General features: G+C 44.0%; 1 protein-coding gene across 1 annotated transcript; it reads left to right on the top strand.

Annotated features, from left to right (window-relative positions):
- Window positions 1–13,985: 13,985 nt before the first annotated feature.
- On the top strand, window positions 13,986–21,081 carry LOC133363334 (uncharacterized). The gene is made up of 5 exons (XM_061582737.1): window positions 13,986–14,073; window positions 14,460–14,585; window positions 16,221–16,358; window positions 18,442–18,577; window positions 20,762–21,081. The coding sequence occupies exons 2-5, from the start codon at window positions 14,538–14,540 to the stop codon at window positions 21,079–21,081; spliced, it is 642 nt and encodes a 213-aa protein (XP_061438721.1). The 5' UTR covers window positions 13,986–14,073; window positions 14,460–14,537.
- The last annotated feature ends 1,745 nt before the right edge of the window (window positions 21,082–22,826 follow it).

Here is a 22,826-nt window from a genome sequence, read left to right as displayed (position 1 = left end):
CAACATATGGGACCCCAGACTCGCAGAGCAAGGACATGCATTAAACTGGGGGACGCAAGGTTCCTACCAACCTTTGACTGCTGTTATGTAATGCCAGGTCTGTAACGCAGAAGACCTCACTCATCCATGACATGATCTTGGATGGGCGGGCAGACCTGGCATGCATTACGGAGACTTGGTTGGACGAAGCCTCTGCTCCCATTCTTGAGGCCATGTGTCCACCAGGTTTCCGTTATGCACAGCAGCCGAGGGTGGGAAGGCGGGGAGGGGGCGTGGCAGCCATCTATCGAGAATCCTTGGTTTTTGCAAGACCTCCTCTTCATAGGACTCAATTCGTTGATTGTATGTACTGGAGGTTGGGCCCGAAGGGCAGTTTAGGGATCTTACTGGTGTACCGCCCACCCCGCTGCACAGCACATTCCCTGGCCGAGGTGCTGGAGGTGGTCTCGGCTGTACGGGCATTGTCCCCAGAATTGTTAGTGCTGGGTGACTTTAACGTGCATGCCGAGACCACTCTCACTTTAGCCCCTTGGGATTTCCTGGAAACCATGGCTTCCTGGGAACTGCACCTTAGTAATATTGGGCCCACCCATGTAGCCAGTCATACTCTTGACCTTGTGTTTGTCCTGGGAGAGGAGAGAAGTGGTCTGAAGTTGGGAGTGGTTTATTCCACCCCTGTGTCACGGTCAGATCACTACCTGGTAAACATGAACTTCTCGATACCATGCCCGCTCCGCAGGGGTGAAGGACCTATTAGAATGGTCCGCCCCAGGCACCTGATGGATCCGGATGGATTCCTGACTGCGCTAGGGGAATTGGAACCTGCTGAAGGTCGCCCGGTCGAAACCCTGGTGAAGGAGTGGAATGATGGGATCACCAGGGCATTAGACCAGGTGGCTCCGAAACGTCCTCTCTCCCTGAATAGAACTCAGCTAGCACCATGGTATACACCGTGGTTGCGTAGTCTGAGACAGGAGGTGAGGCGACTAGAACGCCGGTGGCGGAAATCCCGCTCCAAAGATGTCCGGACACAGGTTAGAGCAGCAGTAGCTGCCTACCAGGTGGCAATAAAGGCAGGAAAGAAGGCTTTCTTTGCTGCCTCTATTGTGTCTGCGGAATGCTGTCCCAGGAGGCTGTTCCAGGTGGTCTGAAGCCTGGTCGGTCCAGTTGCTCAGGAACCGTTGGAACAGTCAAAGGCCTCCTGTGACATATTAGCAAAGCACTTCGCTGATAAAATCGAACACTTGCGGAGCTCGATTCCGTGCGCCGTGGATTCACTGAATGAACCAGAGTTGGCCAGTTGCATGCCGGTAAGTTGGGATCGGTTTCGGCTTCTCCCTTCTGAGGATGTGGACAAGGTGCTTACAACTGTGAAGCCTACCACTTGTCTAACTGATCCTTGCCCATCGTGGCTCCTTATGAGCTGCAGAGAGAAATTGGGCGAGGGGATTAAAGCAGTGGTAAACGGATCCTTGAAAGAGGGTGTAATGCCATCAGCCTTCAAGGAGGCAATTGTAAAGCCCATCCTGAAGAAGCCCTCCTTGGATCCCCAAGTTTTCAATAACTTCCGCCCAATTTCGAATCTACCATTTTTGGGCAAGGTCATTGAGCGAGTGGTGGCCAACCAGTTGTCAGCACACTTGGATGAAACAGATTACTTGGATCCATACCAATCGGGTTTCAGGACTGGTCATGGAACTGAAACAGCCTTGGTCGCTCTGGTAGATGATTTGAGGAGGGCATTAGATAGGGGAGAATTCTCCTTTCTTGTCCTCCTCGATCTCTCAGCGGCTTTTGATACTGTCGACCACAGTATCCTTTTACATCGCCTGGAGGGATTGGGAATTGGAGGTACTGTATTACAGTGGTTCCATTCCTTTCTCTCCGATAGGTATCAACAAGTAGCATTGGGGGAGGAGGTTTCAGACCCTTGGCCTCTCAACTGTGGTGTGCCACAGGGCTCTATCCTCTCTCCCATGCTGTTTAACATTTATATGAAGCCACTAGGGACAATCATTAGGAGATTTGGGCTGCAGTGTCACCAATATGCAGATGACACTCAGCTCTATCTCTCGTTTAAATCTTCACCAAAGTCGGCTGTGGAGACCTTGTCCAAGTGCCTGGAATCCGTGAGTGGATGGATGGGAAGGAACAAGCTGAAGCTGAACCCCGATAAGACTGAGGTGCTGCTTGTGGGAGACAAAGGAAGGTTGGGAGATGTTGACTTGAAGTTCAGTGGGGTGAGTCTACCCCTGAAGGACCAGGTCTGCAGCCTTGGGGTTGTACTTGATTCCAGGCTGTCCATGGAGGCTCAGATTTCGGCAGTGAGCCGGGCAGCCTGGTATCAACTACACCTCATACGAAGGCTGCAACCCTACCTTCCTGTTCATCAGCTCCCACTGGTAGTACACGCCCTGGTCACCTCTCGTTTGGATTACTGTAATGCGCTGTACGTGGGGTTACCCTTGAAAACGGTCCGGAAACTACAACTTATACAAAATGCGGCGGCTCGACTACTTATGAACAGTCGCCACCGGGATCACATCACACCAGTGTTGTTCGATCTACACTGGCTTCCAGTTGTTTTCCAAGCCCAATTCAAGGTGTTGGTACTAACCTTTAAATCCCTATACGGTCTCGGCCCAGTTTATCTTATGGAGCGCCTTCAACGCCACCAATTATGCCGCCCGACAAGATCAGCCACACAGGGCCTTCTCTCAATCCCGCCGACAAAAACAGCTAGATTGGCGGGTACTAGAGAGAGGGCATTCTCAGTGGCGGCCCCCACCCTCTGGAACTCCCTCCCACAAGATCTCCGGCATGCCTCTTCCCTAAATACATTTCGTACAGCCTTAAAGACCTGGCTCTTTCAACAGGCCTTCAGGATTTCCAGGGAGGGTTAATTACTAAGATTGGAATGCCTCCTACCCTGTTTTAATATTATTGTCTGCTGCTGTATTGTTCTTATATTGTTTTTATATTGTATCATTGTATTGTATTTTATCATATTATGTTTTAACTGTTGTACGTCGCCTAGAGTGGCCATTGGCCAGATAGGCGACACAGAAATTAAATTTATTATTATTATTAAATCTCCTCTCTCTTCCCCATCAGGGTCATCAGTTGGCATTGCAAAACGCTCCTCCTATCTCTATTTTCAGCCCAATCAGGCCTCTTTTTCTTGGGAAGACTTGATCTCTTTATTCCTCTTGCCATGTCCAAAACTCTTCCAATTGCTTTCTTCCGACTCTTGCCCTAAGCCCAAAGTGAATAACAAGTATATTCCTAACATAACAAAAGATCTTGACTTATATCAAATAACATGGAATAACAACAGGGAGGGCTGTGATGGCATCATACCTGGGAAAACCACCCTTCAGGTGAGACCAATGGTCCATTTTCCCCAGGTAGGATGCCATCATGTGGGATGTACCAAAGCAGCCCTTATAGGGAGGGACCACCCACTGATTAGTCATGAGAAATAACCTGTTACAGAACATGCCTCCCAAAAGAGGCATCAGCAGAAGCGTAGCGGTCTATCTTATAATGCTTAATGAATGAGTCTGGAGTAGACCATACAGCCGCTCTACAGATACCTGCAAGAGGTGCGTTGGTTGCGAAGGCAGCCATAGTAGTGGCTGATCTGGTGGAATGCACCGTTATATTAGTAGGCACTGGAAGGTGAAGAGACTCATACGCTAGTGTAATACAGGCATACAACCAACACGACAAAGTAGATTTAGCAACCTTCTTTCCTAGGGTCCTTTGGGTGAAAGGATACAAATAATGACTCCATTAGTCTTATGTCCTGGGTTCGAGATAGATAGGTCTTGAGAACTCTGTGAACATCCAGCGAGTGCCAGGCCTTCTCTAATGGATGGACGGGCTTGGGACGAATGACGGAAGAACAATGTCCTGGTTGCATGGAATACTGAACTGACCTTGGGGCAAAAAGATGGATCTGGCCTCAATACTACAGAGTCCTTATGGAAAATGCAGAGATGGCGGGCTGATGACAAGGCTCCCAACTCTGAGACTCTTCTCGCCAATGTAATTGCCACCAGAAAAAGGACCTTGAAGGATAACAGTCGCCTTGGTACTGAAGCAAGAGGTTCAAATGGAGGGCGCTGTAGGGCTTGTAGAACCTTTGGCAGACTCCATGAAGGGAAATGGTGATGCATAGCTGGAGAAAGGAGAGTAGCCCCTCTTAAAAAATGTCTGATAAGTGGGTGTGAGCCCAAGGGTTCAGCAGACGAAGAGACTGCCAGAATTGAAAAGATAGTGGATGCATGACAACGCAACTTGTTCGCTTTTAGACCCATTTTCAGCCCTCTGTACAGGAACTGCAAAACCTGTTGTACAGTAACTTGCGAAGGTAAGAAGCCTTGGGACGTGCACTAGTTGGAAAAGGCAAGCCAGGTACTCTGGTATATATGATTTGTCGACGGCCTCCAAGCTGCCAGAATTGTGTCAACCACTCCTTGAGGTAGCCCAGAGGAACTCAGCTGCCTCCGTTCAAACGTCAAGCCGTCAGACTCAACCAGTCGGGATCCAGATGCCAGATTGAACCCTGTGAGAGAAGATCCAGCCTGACAGGCAACCTCCAGGGTTCTGTTACTGACAGAGAGAGAAGGTCTGAGAACCACGGTCAGCAAGGCCAGAACAGGGCTAGCAGGACCACTTGAGCCCCTTCGCGTCGCAGCTTCCTCAGTGTCCTGCCCAGTAGAGGTATTGGGGGAAGGTGTACAATAGGCCATCCGGCCAGGGTGTTATCAGTGCATCCACAGATTCTGCCGTCGATTCCAGGTACATCGAGAAGTAGTGGGGCAGGTGGCAATTGCGACTCAAGGTGAAGAGGTCCACCAAGAGAGTGCCGAAATGACGCTGAAGAAGGTGGAACACCACTGGATGAAGTTTCCACTCTCCTGGGCTCACGTGCTGCCTGCTGAGCCAATCGGCCGTTACATTCAGAACCCCACTGAGATGTTCTGCCCTCAGTGATAGAAGATCCTCGGCCCAGTTGAAGATTTGGGACGCCTCTGTTTGGAGAACTTGAGACCTGGTTCCCTTCTGCCTGTTCAAATGAGATTTCACAAATGTGTTGTCTGTCCGAATGAGCACATGCTCCAAGCTCAAGATTTGCTGGAAATGTCGAAGAGCCAGATGGACGGCTCTTAGTTCCAGCCAGTTGATATTCTACCGAATGATGAAGACGAAGGACCCTGTCTTCCCTGGTACTGAGCTCTGCCCTGGAATTGCTGTTTGTGCCAGGGTGCCCTGGAGTAGTGGAAATCGGGAACTTGAGAGTCACCGCCTCACCCCCCAGGCCGTGCCCCCCGAAAGGGCTGGAAAGAACGATGTGGGGCAACCTTTGAAATGATCTGCTGTCATCTTTCCTGGCTGTGGCTAAAGCTGGCTTTCGGTTGTCTTTAGGGTCTATCAAAACCGCTTTAAGAGCCTCTTCTCCAAACAGCAAAAATCCCGAGTATGAAGCCGTAGACAGGTTGGCTCTGGCTGTGGCATCAGCATCCCAGTGACGGAGCCAGAGAGTTCTCTGAGACACTATTTCAGCAGCCAAAGCTTGTGCTCCTTGGTGGGTTGCATCCAAAGTGGTGTCCGCCACAAATGCAGCTGCTTTGTGCAACTTAAGAAGAGCTTTCTGAAGTTTGGCTGGATCCGGGTTGGAATCATCCAAAAGGTCATCCAGACACATCATAGAGGCCCTTGAGAAGATAGAGGGGGTGGTAGAGGCCCGCATGGAGTAGGCAGTGGCTTCATGGTTCTTATGCAGAGCGAAGTCCAATCGCCGCTCCGAAGACTGGGAGTCTCCTTCTTTCCGGAGGAGAGACCCGGATACCAAATTCGAAATTGGCTGATCCACTCCCGGGACATTCAGAAAGGACATGAATTCAGGGGCCAAGGAATAGATTCTGTTGGCTAAAGGCGAGAAGTGAAGTGGGCGCAGCTGGCGGATCCATTCCTCCTTGGGCAGCTTGTTGATGGGGTCTGGCACAGGGATAGAGTAATGCACCAACCTGGGAGACTTGAGAACTCTGGCCCCTTTCACTGGAGGGGCCATATCTTGTGGCTGTACAGGTTGGATACCGAGGGTGTCCATAACTCTGCGGCAGAGAGGAAGGTAATCAGCTGAGTCAAAAAGATGAAAGGTATAGTTCTCCTTCAGATCAGAGTCCCCACGCCATTCGTCAACTTCTGCCTGAATAAAGGGCAAATAATCCTCCATCCCCAAGGGTTCACTGTGAAGTCTGCCTCTAGGAACATCAAAGGGATTTGGAGAGGAAGGCGGAACCTCATCATTACAGCCATGAAGCCCTGTGGAGCTGGACTGCCAGTGAATAGCTTGCTGAGGTGATATACTGGTCTGAGACAAAGACTGTGCTTGAGAAAAAAACCCCAGAACATCTCGCAACTGGGACAGAAATTCTGGAGTCAGATGTAACCCCAGGGGGGGGATCAGGGGGTACCATCTGTCCTTGTGGAGGCAAATGTGGCTGAATGGGAGTATCAGAATGGCGCGAAGCCGTTGTCATTGAATGAGATGGGCATTCTAAGGTTGTTTGGCTGGGAAACCCTTCATACTCGTCCTCAGATGAACCAGTAGGTGAGTGAAAAAGCGTAGATAACGCCTCCTGACCATGCGCCTCTGAGGCCGGGACAGAGATGTATCGGGCTCATTTGGAAGTGCTATGGGTAGATAGGTGCTTAGTTTTGGCGACAGACTTGGAGTGGAGCCTGGAGTGCTTGTGCTTTGTGTCTTTGTGTTGCGCTGGGGCCTTGCACTACTGGATTGCCCCTGTAGCCTGCGCTGCCTCTGGTTGCTGATCTGCCATTGTCAAAGAGCTAGATACATGCACACAATGGGTAAGGTGCGGTATCGCTCCTGCGCACTAAGCAAGCACGAGCAAAACAATAAATCTGATGGTGTGGTATGCCAATAATGGAGTCAGATACACGCACACAATGGGTAAGGTGTGGTATCGCTGGTGAGCACTATCCAGGCCAGGGGAAAAGGTCTTGATTCAGTATGGCACCAAGCAGCTAGATACACGCACACAATGGGTAAGGTGCGGTACCGCTACTATACACTGTCCAGGCAGGACTGCAAAAAAAAGAAGAAGTCTTGGTTCAATATGGCACAAAAGCTGTTAGGCACACACACAATGGGTAAGGTGCGGTACCTCTACAGTGCTAGCCACTTCAGCTCCTTATTAGATTGCTGTAGCCAAGTATTATTTATTTATTTATTTAAAATACTTATACCCCGCCCTTCTTCCGAGGAACTCAGGGCGGCTCACAATTAAAACAATAAACAATCAGAACAACCAATATGCATGTTAAAAACAATTAAAAATAGATTAAATCAAAATAGATTAAAACTATAACATTTTCAGTTAAAAGCCCGCCTAAATAAAACAGTCTTCACCTGGGCGCGAAAGGACGATAGCGAGGAAGCCAACCGAACCTCGCTAGGGAGGGAATTCCACAATCTAGGGGCAGCCATTGAAAAGGCCCTATTCTGTGTCTCGGCAAGAAGAACTTGTGAGAAAGATGGAATAGTAAGGAGGGCCTCACCGGATGATCTTAAAATCCGGACAGGTTCATAGAGGGAGACACGGTCTAACAGATAGCCTGGACCTAAGCCGTATAAGGCTTTATAGGTCAAAACCAGCACTTTGAATTGTGCCAGGAAACAGATTGGCAGCCAGTGGAGCTGGTATAACAAAGGAGTAGTATGTTCTTTGAACCCAGCTCCAGTTAACATTCTGGCTGCCGCTCTTTGTACCAATTTAAGTTTCCGAGCAGTCTTCAAGGGCAGCCCTACGTAGAGCGCGTTACAGTAGTCTAATCGGGATGTAACTAAGGCATATGTTACCGTAGTCAAGTCTGACAGGTTAAGGAACGGGCGCAGCTGGCGCACTAATCTTAATTGCGCGAAGGCACTCCCGGCCACAGCAGAGACCTGCGCCTCCAAGCTCAAAGTCGAGTCCAGGAGTACTCCCAAGCTGCGAACTTGAGATTTCAGGGGGAGTGTAACCCCGTCCAGCACAAGTTGAATCCCTATTCCCTGATCCGCCCTCCGACTGACAAGGAGCACCTCTGTCTTGTCAGGATTTAGTTTCAGCTTGTTCATCCCCATCCAGTCCATCACTGATACCAGGCAGCGGTTTAGGACCTGGACGGCTTCCTTGGTTTCATTAGGTGGAAAGGAGGAATAGAGTTGGGTGTCATCCGCATATTGGTGACACTGAACCCCAAAACTCCGGATAACCTCTCCCAGCGGTTTCATGTAGATATTAAATAGTATGGGGGACAGGACAACCCTGGGGGACCCCATAGGTCAATGGCCAAGGGGTCGAGCAGGTATCCCCCATAACCACCTTCTGGGTTCGCCCCTCTAGGAAGGATCGGAGCCACTGTAGCACCATGCCTCCAAGTCCCATCCCAGCGAGGCGACCCAGGAGGATATCATGGTCGATGGTATTGAAAGCGGCTGAGAGGTCCAGTAGAACCAACAGGGACACACTCCCCCTGTCCAGTTCCCTGCGTAGGTCATCCACCAAGGCGACCAAAGCCGTCTCAGTCCCATAGCCGGGCCTGAAACCAGATTGAAATGGATCTAGATAATCCGTCTCATCCAAAAATCTCTCGAGCTGGGCAGTTACCACTCGTTCTATTATTTTGCCCAAAAAAGGAATATTGGAGACTGGATGATAGTTACCTAATAATGAAGGGTCAAGGGAGGATTTTTTCAGCAAAGGTCTTATTACAGCTTCCTTTAGACAGGGTGGTAATCTGCCCTGTTGTAGAGAGGCGTTGATCACTTCCTTGACCCACTCGACCAGTCCCTTTCTGGCATTTTTTATAAACCAGGATGGGCAGGGATCTAACATACAGGTGGTAGGACGCGCCTCTCCAAGGATTTTGTCCACATCCTCAGGTTGAACAAGTTGAAAGGAATCCATTCTAATTATACAAGTAGAGACCGAAGTTACATCCACAGAGACTGTATTAATTTTCGCGTCTAAGTCAGAGCGAATCTGAGCGACTTTATCTGCAAAATATCGAGCAAATTCGTGACAGCGGGCTGTTGAGTAGTCAGCATCATATTCATGTGGGTCAGAACTTAAAAGACTCTTGACCACTTGGAACAGTTCCGCAGGACGAGAGTTAGCAGATGCAATGGTGGTGGAGAAGAAAGATTTCTTCTGAGCCCGCATTGCTGCGGAATAGGTCTTTAAATAGCTTCTAGCCCGTTTTCGGTCAGATTCGCTCAGAGTTTTCCGCCAACGTCGCTCTAGTCTCCTTTTTTCGCGTTTCATCACCATCAGCTCTCCAGTAAACCAAGGGGCAGATTTAGCTCCGATCCGCGGAAGGAGACGCTTAGGAGCGATTGTGTCTACCGCCCTGGTCATTTCCTCATTCCAGAGGTCGGCCAAGGCTTCGACAGAATCACCTGCCGAGGTGACAGGAAAGTCCCCAAGAGCCGTCAGGAAACCATCTGGATCCATCAGTCTCCTGGGGCGGACCATTTTAATCGGTCCCCCACCCCTGCAGAGGTTCTGAGTCCCAGTAAGTCTAAACCTGACCAGGTAGTGGTCTGTCCATGACAACGGAACTAATGAGAGTTCCTCCACCCCCAGATCACAAATATCCCGTCCAACACAGAAGACAAAGCCCAAGGTATGACCAGCGGCATGAGTGGGGCCTGATATTACTTGGGACAGACCCATGGTTGCCATGGAGGCCATGAAATCCTGAGCCACTCCAGAAAGGGCAACATCAGCATGGATATTGAAGTCGCCCAATACTACAAGCCTAGGGGACTCCAATACCAACTCCGAGTATTATAATATAGTCAGTATATCTAGCCACATCAGCTCCTTATTAGCTTCAGCTCCTTATTAGAGTGCTGTAGCCAAGTATAATATATTTTTATAGGTAAAAAACAAAGGGGAAGCTATAGCGAAGCGAGGGGAGAAGTACAAAAAACGCGGGAAAGGAAGGAAGACAAACTCCTAAACAAATTCCATGCTATAGAGATATGACTAGTCTCGGACGAAGGCAAGAATGAACAGGAGTGGGAGGGGCTTGGTTGTCTTGGATCTTGACTTCAGTGCATTCTTGCCTTCGGACTCTATATGGCACAATTACCCACATGATGTCATCCTACCTGGGGAAAAATATAATTCTCCATCTTTGGAGATGGTATGTGTTCCCACCACTCACCATATGCTCAGAGGCACATGTTACAAATTCTTCCAAGCTACACAGCAAGTGGATCGGACTGTGAAAGACCAACCCAAATTGTGTTTGCATTTTGACAAATTTGTAGGGCAGTACAATATCTCAGAGAAGAGGTCAGGTCTCCTGCTTCCCTGCTCCCAATTTCCCTGCTTTTTAAAGTTGGATAGAAATATCTGTTGGCTATAGGTACGTTCTTAAACCAAAGGTTTTCTGCTTATTAGTGAATTGGTTTTAAACTTTTTAAACTGAGCCTGTTGCTAGTGTGCTGTTTATTTTTTTAGTAAATATGCTAATTGACTTTTTGATGTAATAAACTTTTTATTTATCTCTTTTGTCTTTGTTAACTCTTGGGGTGTCAACCTATGGAGTGCATCCTGGTCTCAGTCACAAAAGATTCCTAAAATTGAGTGTCAGGATTGCACATGCGAATTTCAGGCTTGTGTACAAGGTACACACTTCATAACAGTATGAAGCAGTTCCTGGGTTTGGACGTAGCCTACATGAATGAAGGGTAGAACCTTATGCAGATAACAGGGCATTGATAGCCTCCATGATTCTATTTAAGAAGGTTTATGGGACAAAGTAAACAGGCTACTTCCAGGAAGACTATTGGCAGAAGAATAAAAAAACCCAAAATGCAGGGAGTGCCAGGTTAGTAAATGGAATTGCTATTGGCAAAAGGCAGGGGGTACTAAAGGCAGAATGCAGGGTTAGTCTTCATCCCATCATGTAAGTTGCTGCTGCCCTGGGCTCCTTCTGGGAGGAAGGGCGGGATATAAATTTAATAAATAAATAAATGGATGTGCTGTACTTTAAGATAAAGCTTTGCTGTGTGTAGGTAATCCTTCCTCTTCTTGCCCCTGGCACCAGATGGTCCAGCCCCCACTAAGAAGGATCACATGTGTGCCTGTGTGCACAGAGATGCATAGCATTCTGCCAGTGGTACCTGCAATATATGGAACCTCTCCCTGCCCCATGCCCATCATACTAATGGATCATTTTGCAAGGGTTTTGGCAGCAGAAACGCATCAGCACTTCCTTCCCATTTTACGATTTTAGACACAGCAGTGAATTGGAGGACCACTCTCATAACTAAAAAAAATTGCAACATGGAAAGAAGCCTTCAGATACAGTAGTGTTTCACATACAAGTAGAGGTGGAGCAAGATTATCATTATTTTTTGTACATTACCATATGCATAAGTTGAAAACAAACTACTATAGTCAAATTGCTGCATTTTAATATATAATAAAATATTTTGTGTGTGTGTGTGATGGGAATAAAGACTGACATAAACTATTCCTAATGATTGGCGGCATTTGATCATGTATGTAAAAACAATATTTTGCTGCCACTATCAAATTATCAATCTGCCGCCCAGTGGAGCTCTTCAGAATTGTCCGAGGACTATTACACTCTGGCCCCAGGGACATGGTAGATCCGTCTGAGGCCCGGTGTAATGAATTTGCTAGGCACTTCCAGGATAAAATCTTTAGCATCCAGTGTTACAGCAGGTGAATCAAACGAGGTATCTAGAGCACAGCCTTGTCCTGATTTCTTGGATGAGTTGGTACAGTTTGAGGACGCTGACAAGGTGCTTGGACAGGTTTGTGGAACCACTTCTGTGCTGGGTCCTTGCCCTTCTTGGCTAATAAAAGCTAGCAGGGATGGAACAGCCGGCTGGGCCAGGGAAGTGATTAATGCCTCTCTGCGAGAGGGGGTGGTCCCTGGCTGCCTGAAAGAGGCGATAGTGAGACCACTCCTGAAGAGATCCTCCCTGGACCCAGAAAATAATTATAGGCTGGTAGCAAATGTTCCATTCCAGGGCAAGGTCCTTGAATGAGTGGTGGCAGGCCAGCTCCAGACACTCTTGGATGCCTGGTTTTGGCACGGAAACAGCCTTGGTCGCCCTGTATGATGACCTCTGTCAGGAGAGAGATGGGGAGTGTGACTCTATTGATTCTCCTTGATCTCTCAGCGGCTTTCGATACCATCGACCATGGTATCCTTCTGGGAAGACTGGCTGGTTTAGGAGTGGGAGGGACTGCTTGGCGGTGGTTCTGCCCCTACTTGGCAGGTCGGCTCCAGAAGGTGGTGCTTGGGGAGCATTGCTTGACACCCTGGACTCTCCAGTATGGGATTCCTCAGGGGTCAGTTCTGTCCTCCATGCTGTTCAACATCTACATGAAACCATTGGGTTCGGTCATCCGGAGCTTTGGAGTGCGTTGCCATCAGTATGCTGATGACTTGCAGCTCTATTTCTGCTTTTCATTTTCTTCAGGTGAGGCTGTCAGTGTGCTGAACCGGTGCCTGACTGTGAGAATGGACTGGATGAGGGCTAATAAACTGAAGCTCAATCCAGACAAAACTGAGATGCTGTTAGTGGGTGGTTCTTCTGACCGGATGGTGGATGTCCAACCTGTCCTGGATGGGGTTGCACTCCCCCTGAAGGAGCAGGTTTGTAGATTGGGGGTTCACCTAGGACCATCTCTGTCACTTGAGGCTCAGGTAGCCTCCGTGGCATGGAGTGCCTTCTACCAACTTCGGTTTGTGGCCCAGCTACGCCCCTATCTGGACAGGGATAACCTGGCTTCAGTTGTCCATGCTCTGGTAACCTCCAAGTTAGATTACTGCAATGCACTCTATGTGGGGCTGCCTTTGAAGACGGTTCAGAAACTGCAGCTTGTGCAAAATGCAGCAGCCAGATTGGTAACAGGGACCAGACGGTTCGAACATATAAAACCAGTTCTGGCCGGCTTGCATTGGCTGGCCTGTATGTTTCCGAGTTCGATTCAAGGTGCTGGTTTTAATCTATAAAGCCTTACATGGCTTGAGACCACAATACCTGATGGAACGCTTCTCCCGACATGAACCCACCTGTACACTATGCTCAACATCCAAGGCCCTCCTCCGGGTGCCTACTCGGAGGGAAGCTGGGAGGCTGGCAACAAGGGAGAGAGCCTTCTCAGTGGTGCCCCCCAAATTATGGAATGATCTGCTTGACAAGGTGCTCCTGGTGCCAACACTGTTATCTTTTCAGCACCAGGTGAAGATATTTGTTTGTAATGTTTTTAATTGTTATAAACTGCCCAGAGAGCTCGGCTATGGGGCGGTATACAAATGTAAATAACAACAATGCTGTTAGTTGGAGGGCCCTCTGCTCAGATGGTTGATGTCAGACCTGCCCTAGATGGGGTTACACTCCCCCTAAAGGAATAGGTCCGTAGTTTGGGGATCTTATTAGATCCGCTTCTGTCACTTGAGGCTCAGGTAGCCTCGGTGGCACGAAATGCGTTTTACCAGCTTCGGCTGGTAGCCCAACTACAACCCTATCTGGACAGGGAGAACCTAGCCTCAGTTATTCATGCTCTGGTAACCTCTAGATTGGATTACTGTAATGCTCTCTACGTAGGGTTACCTTTGAAAACGATTCGGAAACTTCAGCTAGTGCAGAATGCTGCGGCCAGAGTTCTTACTGGGACGAAGAAATTTGACCACATAACACCTATTCTGGCCCAACTGCACTGGCTTCCAATATGTTTCCGGGCCAGATTCAAAGTGTTGGTCCTTACCTATAAAGCCCTTAACGGCACTGGACCGCAATATCTGATGGAGCGCCTCTCTCGCTATGTTCCTACCCGTTCACTCTGCTTGATGTCTAAGGCCTTTCTCTGGGTCCCAACCCATACAGAGGCCCGGAGAACAGTAACAAGATCTAGGGCCTTTTCGGTGGTGGCCCCCGAATTATGGAATGCCCTCCCAGATGAGATACGCCTGGCGCCTTCCCTGTCATCTTTCTGGCGGCAGGTAAAAACCCACCTCTTCACCCAGGCATTTTAATGTATTTTATGCTTTTAATCTTACTTATTTTATTTCTAGTTTTCTTTTACTTTGTTTATATAATGTTTTATATTGTTGCGCAATACACACTTGCTGTATTTTAAATATTGTGGTTTTATCATGTTGTACACCGCCCTGGGAGCTGCTAGCTATAGGGCGGTTTAGAAACGCAACTAAATAAATAAAATAAACAACAACAACAATAATAATAAATGTATGGTTTTCTTTAAAAGTCTTAAACAGAAAGCTGAATATAAGTATGCATTTCTCAGCTAATAAAAAAAATTGAAACACAATGCAGTATAAATGAAGGCAAGTTGGTACTGTTAATTTTTTTTATCTTATGTTTCTAGATGTATACAATTGTAATTTAATTGGAAGTTAGGATTCTGTCTCATACCACAATCTGAGAGCAACAGCAATCACACCCTATGGACAAAGCAATTTGGTTACTGATTGTGACACAGTATGTATTTCAGGTAAGATGTAGTGTCTTCTGCTTTATATCTAGCAATATTTATCGTGCTTTATTTATTATATTATTATTTAATATTATTATTATTATTTAACATTTCAATTATAGCAATACGTTATTATTTACCATGGTCCTTGCATTGCCCCAATAGTACTGATGTTGAAATCAATGAAATACATAGTATAAGATCTAATTTTGTTTGGGGAGGAAGCCAATTTACAATGTGGTAACTTAATTTGAAGATCAAATGTCAGAGTTTCTTGAACAAAAATAGCTTCTATGAGAGGAGAGAAAGGTGTGTGTGTTCAGGATCAGAACTGTGGTAGGCAGGCAGGCATTTCCCCTCCCATGGTTCCAATAAAATTGCTCTCTGAAGCTTCTTTGTGCATGGGAAATATAATAGTTCCACTGGCACTAATAGAAGCTTCCCTCCAGGGGCTAATGCCAGCTATATGTGTATTTTTATTTGGAGGTAGCAAAGCAAAAGTATTCTGACTCCAGTGAAATGTAGAGCTTTCTAGAATGTTCATATAGAATTTTAGAAATTTTCTTCATACCAGTATGTATCAGAAGGTTGTAAATATTTTCTTGAAATCACCTACCTTCTTTGAGACTGCTCTTGTTTACATTACCAGGATATGTACAACATGCATTAATTGACTCACAAAGAAAATAATATTTTATACTGTATTTGCAAAATAGAAAGAATATGGATTAAGTTTCATTTATTTGTCAAATTAGGATTTGAAATGTAACAACGTTGTATAAATGTTAGGGTTCAATACTTTCATAAATTAGAATAATACAATTTTTGTCCTTTAAGATTGTTCTTGTCACGTATAATTTTGCTGTACAGCAATTTAATTATTAATTCCCCATATACAGTATGTGTGGAATAGCTGTCATGTCAAATTATAATACTGTATTTCTGAGACATATCAGGGTTGTCCCACCGGAAAGGTAAGGAGTATTCAAAGACTGCTTGAATGCAGACATTGTCTGCATTATCTCCTTTGAAGCTTCACAGCACAACATTTGGCAAACAGTATCCCTTTACAGCAACATAGTGTGCATTATAACCTGACAGACTGCTAAGTTATGGCATTAGTGGTTATGCATCCCATGAGACCTGCACTGTCCCCTTCTCTTCATCCAAACCATGCCTTGTGGTGAGAGGGGCAGCAGTAACTGAGAAGGCTCTTTTTGAAGTCTCCATTCCTTTCTGATGTGTCAGGCTCTAATGACACATTAGAGGCATTAGGTGCCCTGGTGCAAGAGCTCCTTGCATCTGGAATGATTTCATGACTATGCTCAACAGTCCTGGAAAATGTAATTTCCAAGGTGTCCTGTTTCCATAGTGAATACTCATACACCTTTGTAAGCTATGTGTCCCAGAGGATCCTTGCTGATCTGCACATCTTCAGAAGTTTAATTTATTTTCCTGGTCAGAGAAGAACCTCTTGATAAGATGGCACTTTAACCCAGTTGAGTATTATGAACTGGAGAAGTTCATGTTCTAAACTAGGTAAACATGAACTTTGATAAGCAGTAACAATACACCATTGAGCAACTGTTTTAGAATGTTTTTCAAATTTACAGTTGCTTATCATTTGACATACACCGCATCTTTGCATTGCAGATATCTGGTGGTCTGAAGTGCAGCCAAGTAAAGAAACCATCTAGAGCAGTTTTGTTGGAGTGGCCAGAGTTTCCAAAAGGGAGACATCCAGATTTTTACATTGTAGCATACCGCTTCATTGATGACCTTGTTCAAAAAGTAGGCTGTGTACTTCATCATTACATGTTTCCAGAAGTTATACTAATTACATTTGATTATAGAATTTGGTAGAAAATGTTTGTTTCTTAAAATAGCAATGTTGGAAAAGATGTCTTGGTTGTCCAAAAAAGTTTAGGAGAAAATGGTTAATCTTTGAAAAGAAAATGTGTATCCTGTGGGTCGAAAATTAGTAAGTGTAGAAGGGAAGACATTACAAGATGCTTTTAGATCCTCATGGTATGATGTGATCTGACCTTTATTTCTCCTGAACATAACAGTTAATAAGATTAGAAGGTGCATTGTACTTGCTAGACTCTATAGCTCTTTTCGTTATTGTGCATTCGAACAGAAACGGCACCTGAACAGCTAGTCAGCAAAACTTAAAATAATCAAAGAGATTAGAGACACAAGGGAGGAACTTGGTTCTAGAAATATTACAGGGAGGGAACAATATGCATCTCCCCTGAAAAGGCATTCCAGAACCTCAGAGCTGTAACAGAAAAGGCCTTTTTTTTCCTCATAGAAGTGTCCACATAAGATTAAACTTGAAGCAGGTTCCCATTATTCAGTTTTAAAGTTGAGGGTTCTTGCAGGAGATGCTTTTTAAGTTTAATTAATATCCTGGTGATTTGAGCTTTAAAGTTTGTCTCTTGATGACACTGCAGAAGAGGGCCTTCTCAGTGATAGCATCCACCCTCTAGAGCACTCTGCTTTGGGTAATTCATGAGGTGGTGACAGTAATGTCCTTTAAATGCCTCTTAAAACTCATAATCCATCCAAGCTTTCCTGGACTCTTACATTTTTAATTTTTGTTTTGTACACTGCTCAGTTTTATTTTTGATATACTTGCTTTTATCCAGTTTTTAAAGTAATTTCATCTATTTGCATTTTTATTGTTATACTCTTATTGTAACTTGTTTCTCGAACTGAGCCTGCTCAAAGAAAAAATGATGCATACTAATTTCAGACTTGCTGGGATCACATGTCCCACAAGGAGGCATTTACTACTTCAGCTCTTAGTAGCCAGGATTGGCAAGAGTCAAATGCACAAAATGCAATGGTTAGGCTCTGTACTTGTGGAAGGAACAAGATCGCTTGCCCCAAATATTAAATGCCTAGAATTTCCCGAGGGGCTGGTAGTTATTGGGCAGAACAATGTTTCTCAATGAGATGGAAAATAAGGGCACAATATCGCCATAGTTAAGCATGTCTGACTTTTATTAATTACTATAGGAGAGAAAAATTCCCTTGGTGAATTCTGACTTTTATACTGTGTTTATGTATATGTTTATGTATTTGGATATTGTTTATGTATTTTGCTTTGTAAATTAATTTGATATATGTTTATTGTACCTTGTGTATTCTATTGTAAACCGCTTTGAGATCTTTTAGATAGTCAGCAGTCTATAAATGGAAATAATAACAATAATAATAAAAAAGCTGGTAGCCAGTGCAAATATGCCAAAGTGGGTGTACCTGTTAATAGATGAGTAGCAACATGCTTCATGAGATTTAAGTTTCTGTACCATCTTTTGACTAGCCCCACCCTACATTTAAAGCACATGGCTTCCCCCAAAGAATCCTGGGAACTGTAGTTTGTTAAGAGTATTGGGAATTGTAGCTTTGTGAAGGGTACAATACAGTTCCAAGGATTATTTGGGGGAACCAATGTGTTTAAATGTGCTTTAAATTTGTGGCGTGGATGTGACTCCATTATAATTAGCTGTAGTAGCACCATAATCCCTTGCTCTTTTCTTGCCATTAAGACTTTGGTCCTTTCTTTCTGGACTCATCTCTACCAGGCTAAAGAAACCACACAGACTGCATGGCACAGACTGCAGTGGTCATCAGTTTATGACTCTGGTACATATTGGATATATAATCAATAGCATTTTGAATATATTCACTATCCTATTATAAACACTAATCCATACTGTAATCCTAGGCATGCTTAGTCAGAAGTAAACCCTGCTGTTTCCAATAGGGATTACTCCCCAGTAAGGATTGTCTTTAGGATTGCAGTCTCAGATACAGTGCAGTATTAATTCAAAATAAAAATGAATAACACTTTTTAAAATTATAGAATGTGAAAAGAGTTTCTACAACTCAACTAAATGCACAGAATGTTACAATTCTTCTTGAAGAAGAGAAGAAATATGATGTGATGGTGCAGTCACTGAAGAATGGGAACATTCTATATGCAAAATCATTCAAGACATGTAAGTATAACAGTATAGTACATTTAACATTATTATACACTAGACTTGTGTTCAAGATGGAAAAAGTATATGATTACTTTTAATATTACTTTTATAATAGCCAAGTTCACAATGTTCCTCATAATAAACAGAAGCACTCACCCCCACAAACCCAATAACTGTATCTATTGCTTTTGAAATGTTATTTTTCATGGCATGAATATTTTTTTCTCTTAATCTGATGACATTTTCTAATTTTATTTTCCTATATGTCTTTTACAGGTGGAATTTCAGACAATATTATCAAAACACAGGTGACAAGTACTAGTGCATTGTTTAACTGGAATATACTGGCTAATGATTTTTCTGTTGAAATTACCCACAATAACATTTCTAAGATGTTTAAACATAATGAGGTCTTCTATGAATGGACAGATCTGAGACCTGCAACTTTGTATACTTTTACTCTTAAATTTAAACAGCTTCACTTGGAATTTATTAATGTGTCTCAGAAACTGGATGTTCAAATTGAAACAGGTATGTATTTTAATTTCTTATTGTTGCTATTCTTGGTCTAAAGCCATCTAATGTAGTCCTGAATTTAGCAATAACCAATACCTGGTTGGAAGAGTGCCTAGGAACCCCATGTAGGCTCTTCAGAATTTTTACAAAGAAGGGTGGAATACAGTTATCACCAACAAAAATATGAGTAAAACAGAAATCTATGATTCAGAGTGTGGCATTTTCCTGAAAGTTAAAAAATAATTAACTATAGAATGTGAAATTCATTGAAAAGGACAGAATTCTAAAACAGTTTTAGGAACGCTGTTTAAAGAGAGTGCCACTGGCTTTGGTGAAATGTAGATATATTTTCCTATTGGGTTTTTAAGGGTAAACATCTCTCTGACTGCTCTGAAAAGCAATGCAAGAACAGGAAGCTGTTGTGGTTGTAGCATGTGGTTGTAGCTGTACTTTCTTTGCTGGTCCTGGTAGTCTGTGTGGACTAGCAATGATTGAGACTCCACCTGGATTATAAATGCCTGTGATTTCAGAGCACTGATCATCATCAAAACCAGGGGTGGGGAACATGTGGCCTTTCAGATGTTGGACTCCAGCTCTCATCACACTCTACTATTATGGCCCACTGTCAGAAATGTAGTCCAACAACCTCAGGAGGGCCACAGATTTCCCAGCTTTGCTCAAAACACTATGACTTGGATCCCAAGTTTAGTTAATTCAAGAAAATTAATGGAAGGATTCCTATACCTTCCCCTCCCATAGCTCCTTTCCCCCCTGAAAAGCCTGTTCTGGATGGTTGGGTGTGTGTGTTCTCGAACAATGTGGGTTGCGATGCAGGAGGATGCTAGGGGAGGGTTCTAAGATCAGTTTACTTAAGGAAGTCCACAGAAGGAAAGTCACCCGCCGGCAATGTATCCCACATTGCTCCAGAGATGCATTTTGGAGGTCATAGGTGGCTGCAAGTGGGAGGGAATGGGAAACTTTACTTCTTTTAACTTCGTTAAGTTAGCTTAGGATCTAAGCCTATCTTTACAATTGCCCTAACATTTTAGTATTAATATGGTATATAAATAAGCCCATTAATAAACATAATGCTAGTAGGGATGTGCTTGAATTTCACAAAATTTGAATTTAACACCAGATTTCCTATTTATTTATGCTTTTTTTTGTCTGCGTGGATCCGGGTTTTTTCTAGCCATTTTCTGTGGCTGAAGCAGATTTTTTTTAAAAAAATTCAACTCAAAAATATCAATATTACTATTGATATTTCTCACAAAATATCAATATTAATGATATTTTAAAAATATCAATATTAATATTAATATTTTTGCAGGAAAAATGAATCAGTATTTATAGCAAATAGTGAATATTGATCCCTGATGAAATGGTACCAGAAGGAAGTTCAACGGAGTGAAAATCGAACTGGCACCAAAATGTGTATCCCATTCCTAAATGCTAGTTATGGTGTAGATCAATGAAATGCAATGTGACTATAGGCTTAGTTATCCCAGTATAACTAAAGTAGTCCTTTAGGAGAATGCTATAGGAGACTTGTATAAAATATAATGGTCTCATTTCTTTTAGTAAAATTAATGGATGAAGTAAATATGCATAATTTAATTTTTATCATATATGAAAATAGATTGAAAAATACTTTGGAATATTGTAATTATATGTCTCCTCTAGGTTTATGTTCAGATGGCTGGACAGCTTTCAAACGGGGCTGCTATAAATTAAGTAAAGAAAGCAAGCCTTGGGGTGTGGCACAACAGAACTGTGGATTATTTTCAAGTGGAGCCCATCTTGTTGATATAAGGAGTGAAGAAGAACATACATTTCTGACTTCTTATCTGCAGTCATTCAGTCAAGTAGTCATGTTATGGACAGGTCTTAATGATATTAAGGTCAGTATATTATATCTTAGATATGTTATGAAAATCACCATAGAAGATCTGAGTTCCAAACCACCTCTGCTATGGATTTTCTGTGTCCCATCTGTAGGATAGGTTTAATGGTGCTCTACTTCACAAGGGATTTTATATAATGCATGTGTTAAATTATAAGTGTAGTATGATACAGAGCTTGGAAAAGTTACTTTTTTGAACTACAACTCCCATCAGCCCCAGCCAGCATGGCCACTGGATTGGGCTGATGGGAGTTGTAGTTCAAAAAAGTAACTTTTCCAAGCTCTGTATGAATACATACCAATAATAACTTTCCCTGAAGTGATGTTCCAACTGTTATTGCACAGGTCAGTTAACTGTAGGACAAACAACAAAACCTTAACTTTGGTGCTGTATGTATGTATGTTCATTAAATATCTCTATTCAGAGATTTTCAAGTTTGATCTGTCTGAAAATTTACTGCATGTATCAGCTTCAGCTAATACAGCTGTATTGTCTGTGTTCATAAGAATGGGCTTTATGCTGAAATGTTAGGTAAGCGTGCAACTTGAAAATATTTAGAAATAGATCTTCAAGAAGTTTACATATGCAAGTTGGGAGTGCAACACCCACCATGCTATGCAGGTTGATGCTAGTAGTGGATTAAAGACATATATCCTATATAGCACAGATGGAGAACCTGTGGCCCTCCACATGCAACTCCAGCCAATATGGCATAATGATCATGGGTCAGGAGAGTTGTAATTCAACAACACTGGAGGCTCATAGATTCTCCATCCCTTCTCTATGGTGAGCTACAATATTATTGGACCAAACATCTGTGGCCAGTGTCATACTATTTCCATAATTCACTCTGCTTCACTTCTATCTGTTCCATCCTGCATCCTCTTTAAGAGTTCTGCATCATAGGGTACATACAGAGCAGCAACCTTATTATGCTGATAAAAGTTCAGGCATATAGCTGTTCCTGAGCCCCATACCAGTCACTGCCAGGTCACAGTTATTAAACAATTATTGAAAGAGCTGTCTGACATTCTAGAGGTGTCCATGGTGCAGAAAGGGTAGCTAGGCAGCTACCAGCTCAGCCACAAATCTTTAATTGCACAAGGCCATGGTGGTGATAGTAGTGTAACCACTGTGTGGCATTTCCCAGCCACTTACTCCATCATCTGGTTTTCTTTGGAACATGAATCAATGCTCTCCAGCTCTCTGTTGCTGCTGAATGATAGGAGCCTCTCTTGGGACTGCCAAAATCCAGCCATTAGTACTGTAATGGGACAGCCTAGATGATGCATACAATGTGCTGAAATCATTTACATAAGCTTATAATGGTTTAGTTTGTAGCTTAGTAGTGCATAGAAGGAATAAGTTCTCTTTTTAAAAAGGGTTTCTTCAACCATCCCTTCTAGACAAAGCATCGTTTTCTTATAAAGCAGAGTACGATACAAGATAAAATGTCTGGACAGCTAGCCAATGTGTTATGTTAACTGTTGATATGAAGTGAGAAGAAGATATGGAGCATTTCAGGGAGGCAGCAAATGCTGTTTCCAGAGGGCAGCAAATGTAGCCCCTAGTGGACAGCATAAACAATAAGGCCATGGGAACAAGTCTTCTCCTTGAAAACAAAGTGTATAAAAAGCCAGGTTTAATAGCACTCAGGACCCCTCAGCTCTGCTGGAGTGGGGGGTTGAAGAAAGCAGAAGAAAACCATCCATCTATTCCATCCATGACATCTGATGGGTAATGTATACTGACATATATTTCCATGTACTTTGGAATTTTGGCTTTGTGATATGATTTAGAGCTTAACTCAGTCCTCCATCTATTGTAACTTGTTTTAACTAAGA

The sequence above is a fragment of the Rhineura floridana genome, chromosome 8 (assembly GCF_030035675.1).
Source record: "Rhineura floridana isolate rRhiFlo1 chromosome 8, rRhiFlo1.hap2, whole genome shotgun sequence".
NCBI classification, from domain to species: Eukaryota; Metazoa; Chordata; class Lepidosauria; order Squamata; family Rhineuridae; genus Rhineura; species Rhineura floridana.
This window is presented reverse-complemented; position numbering and strand designations above follow the sequence as displayed.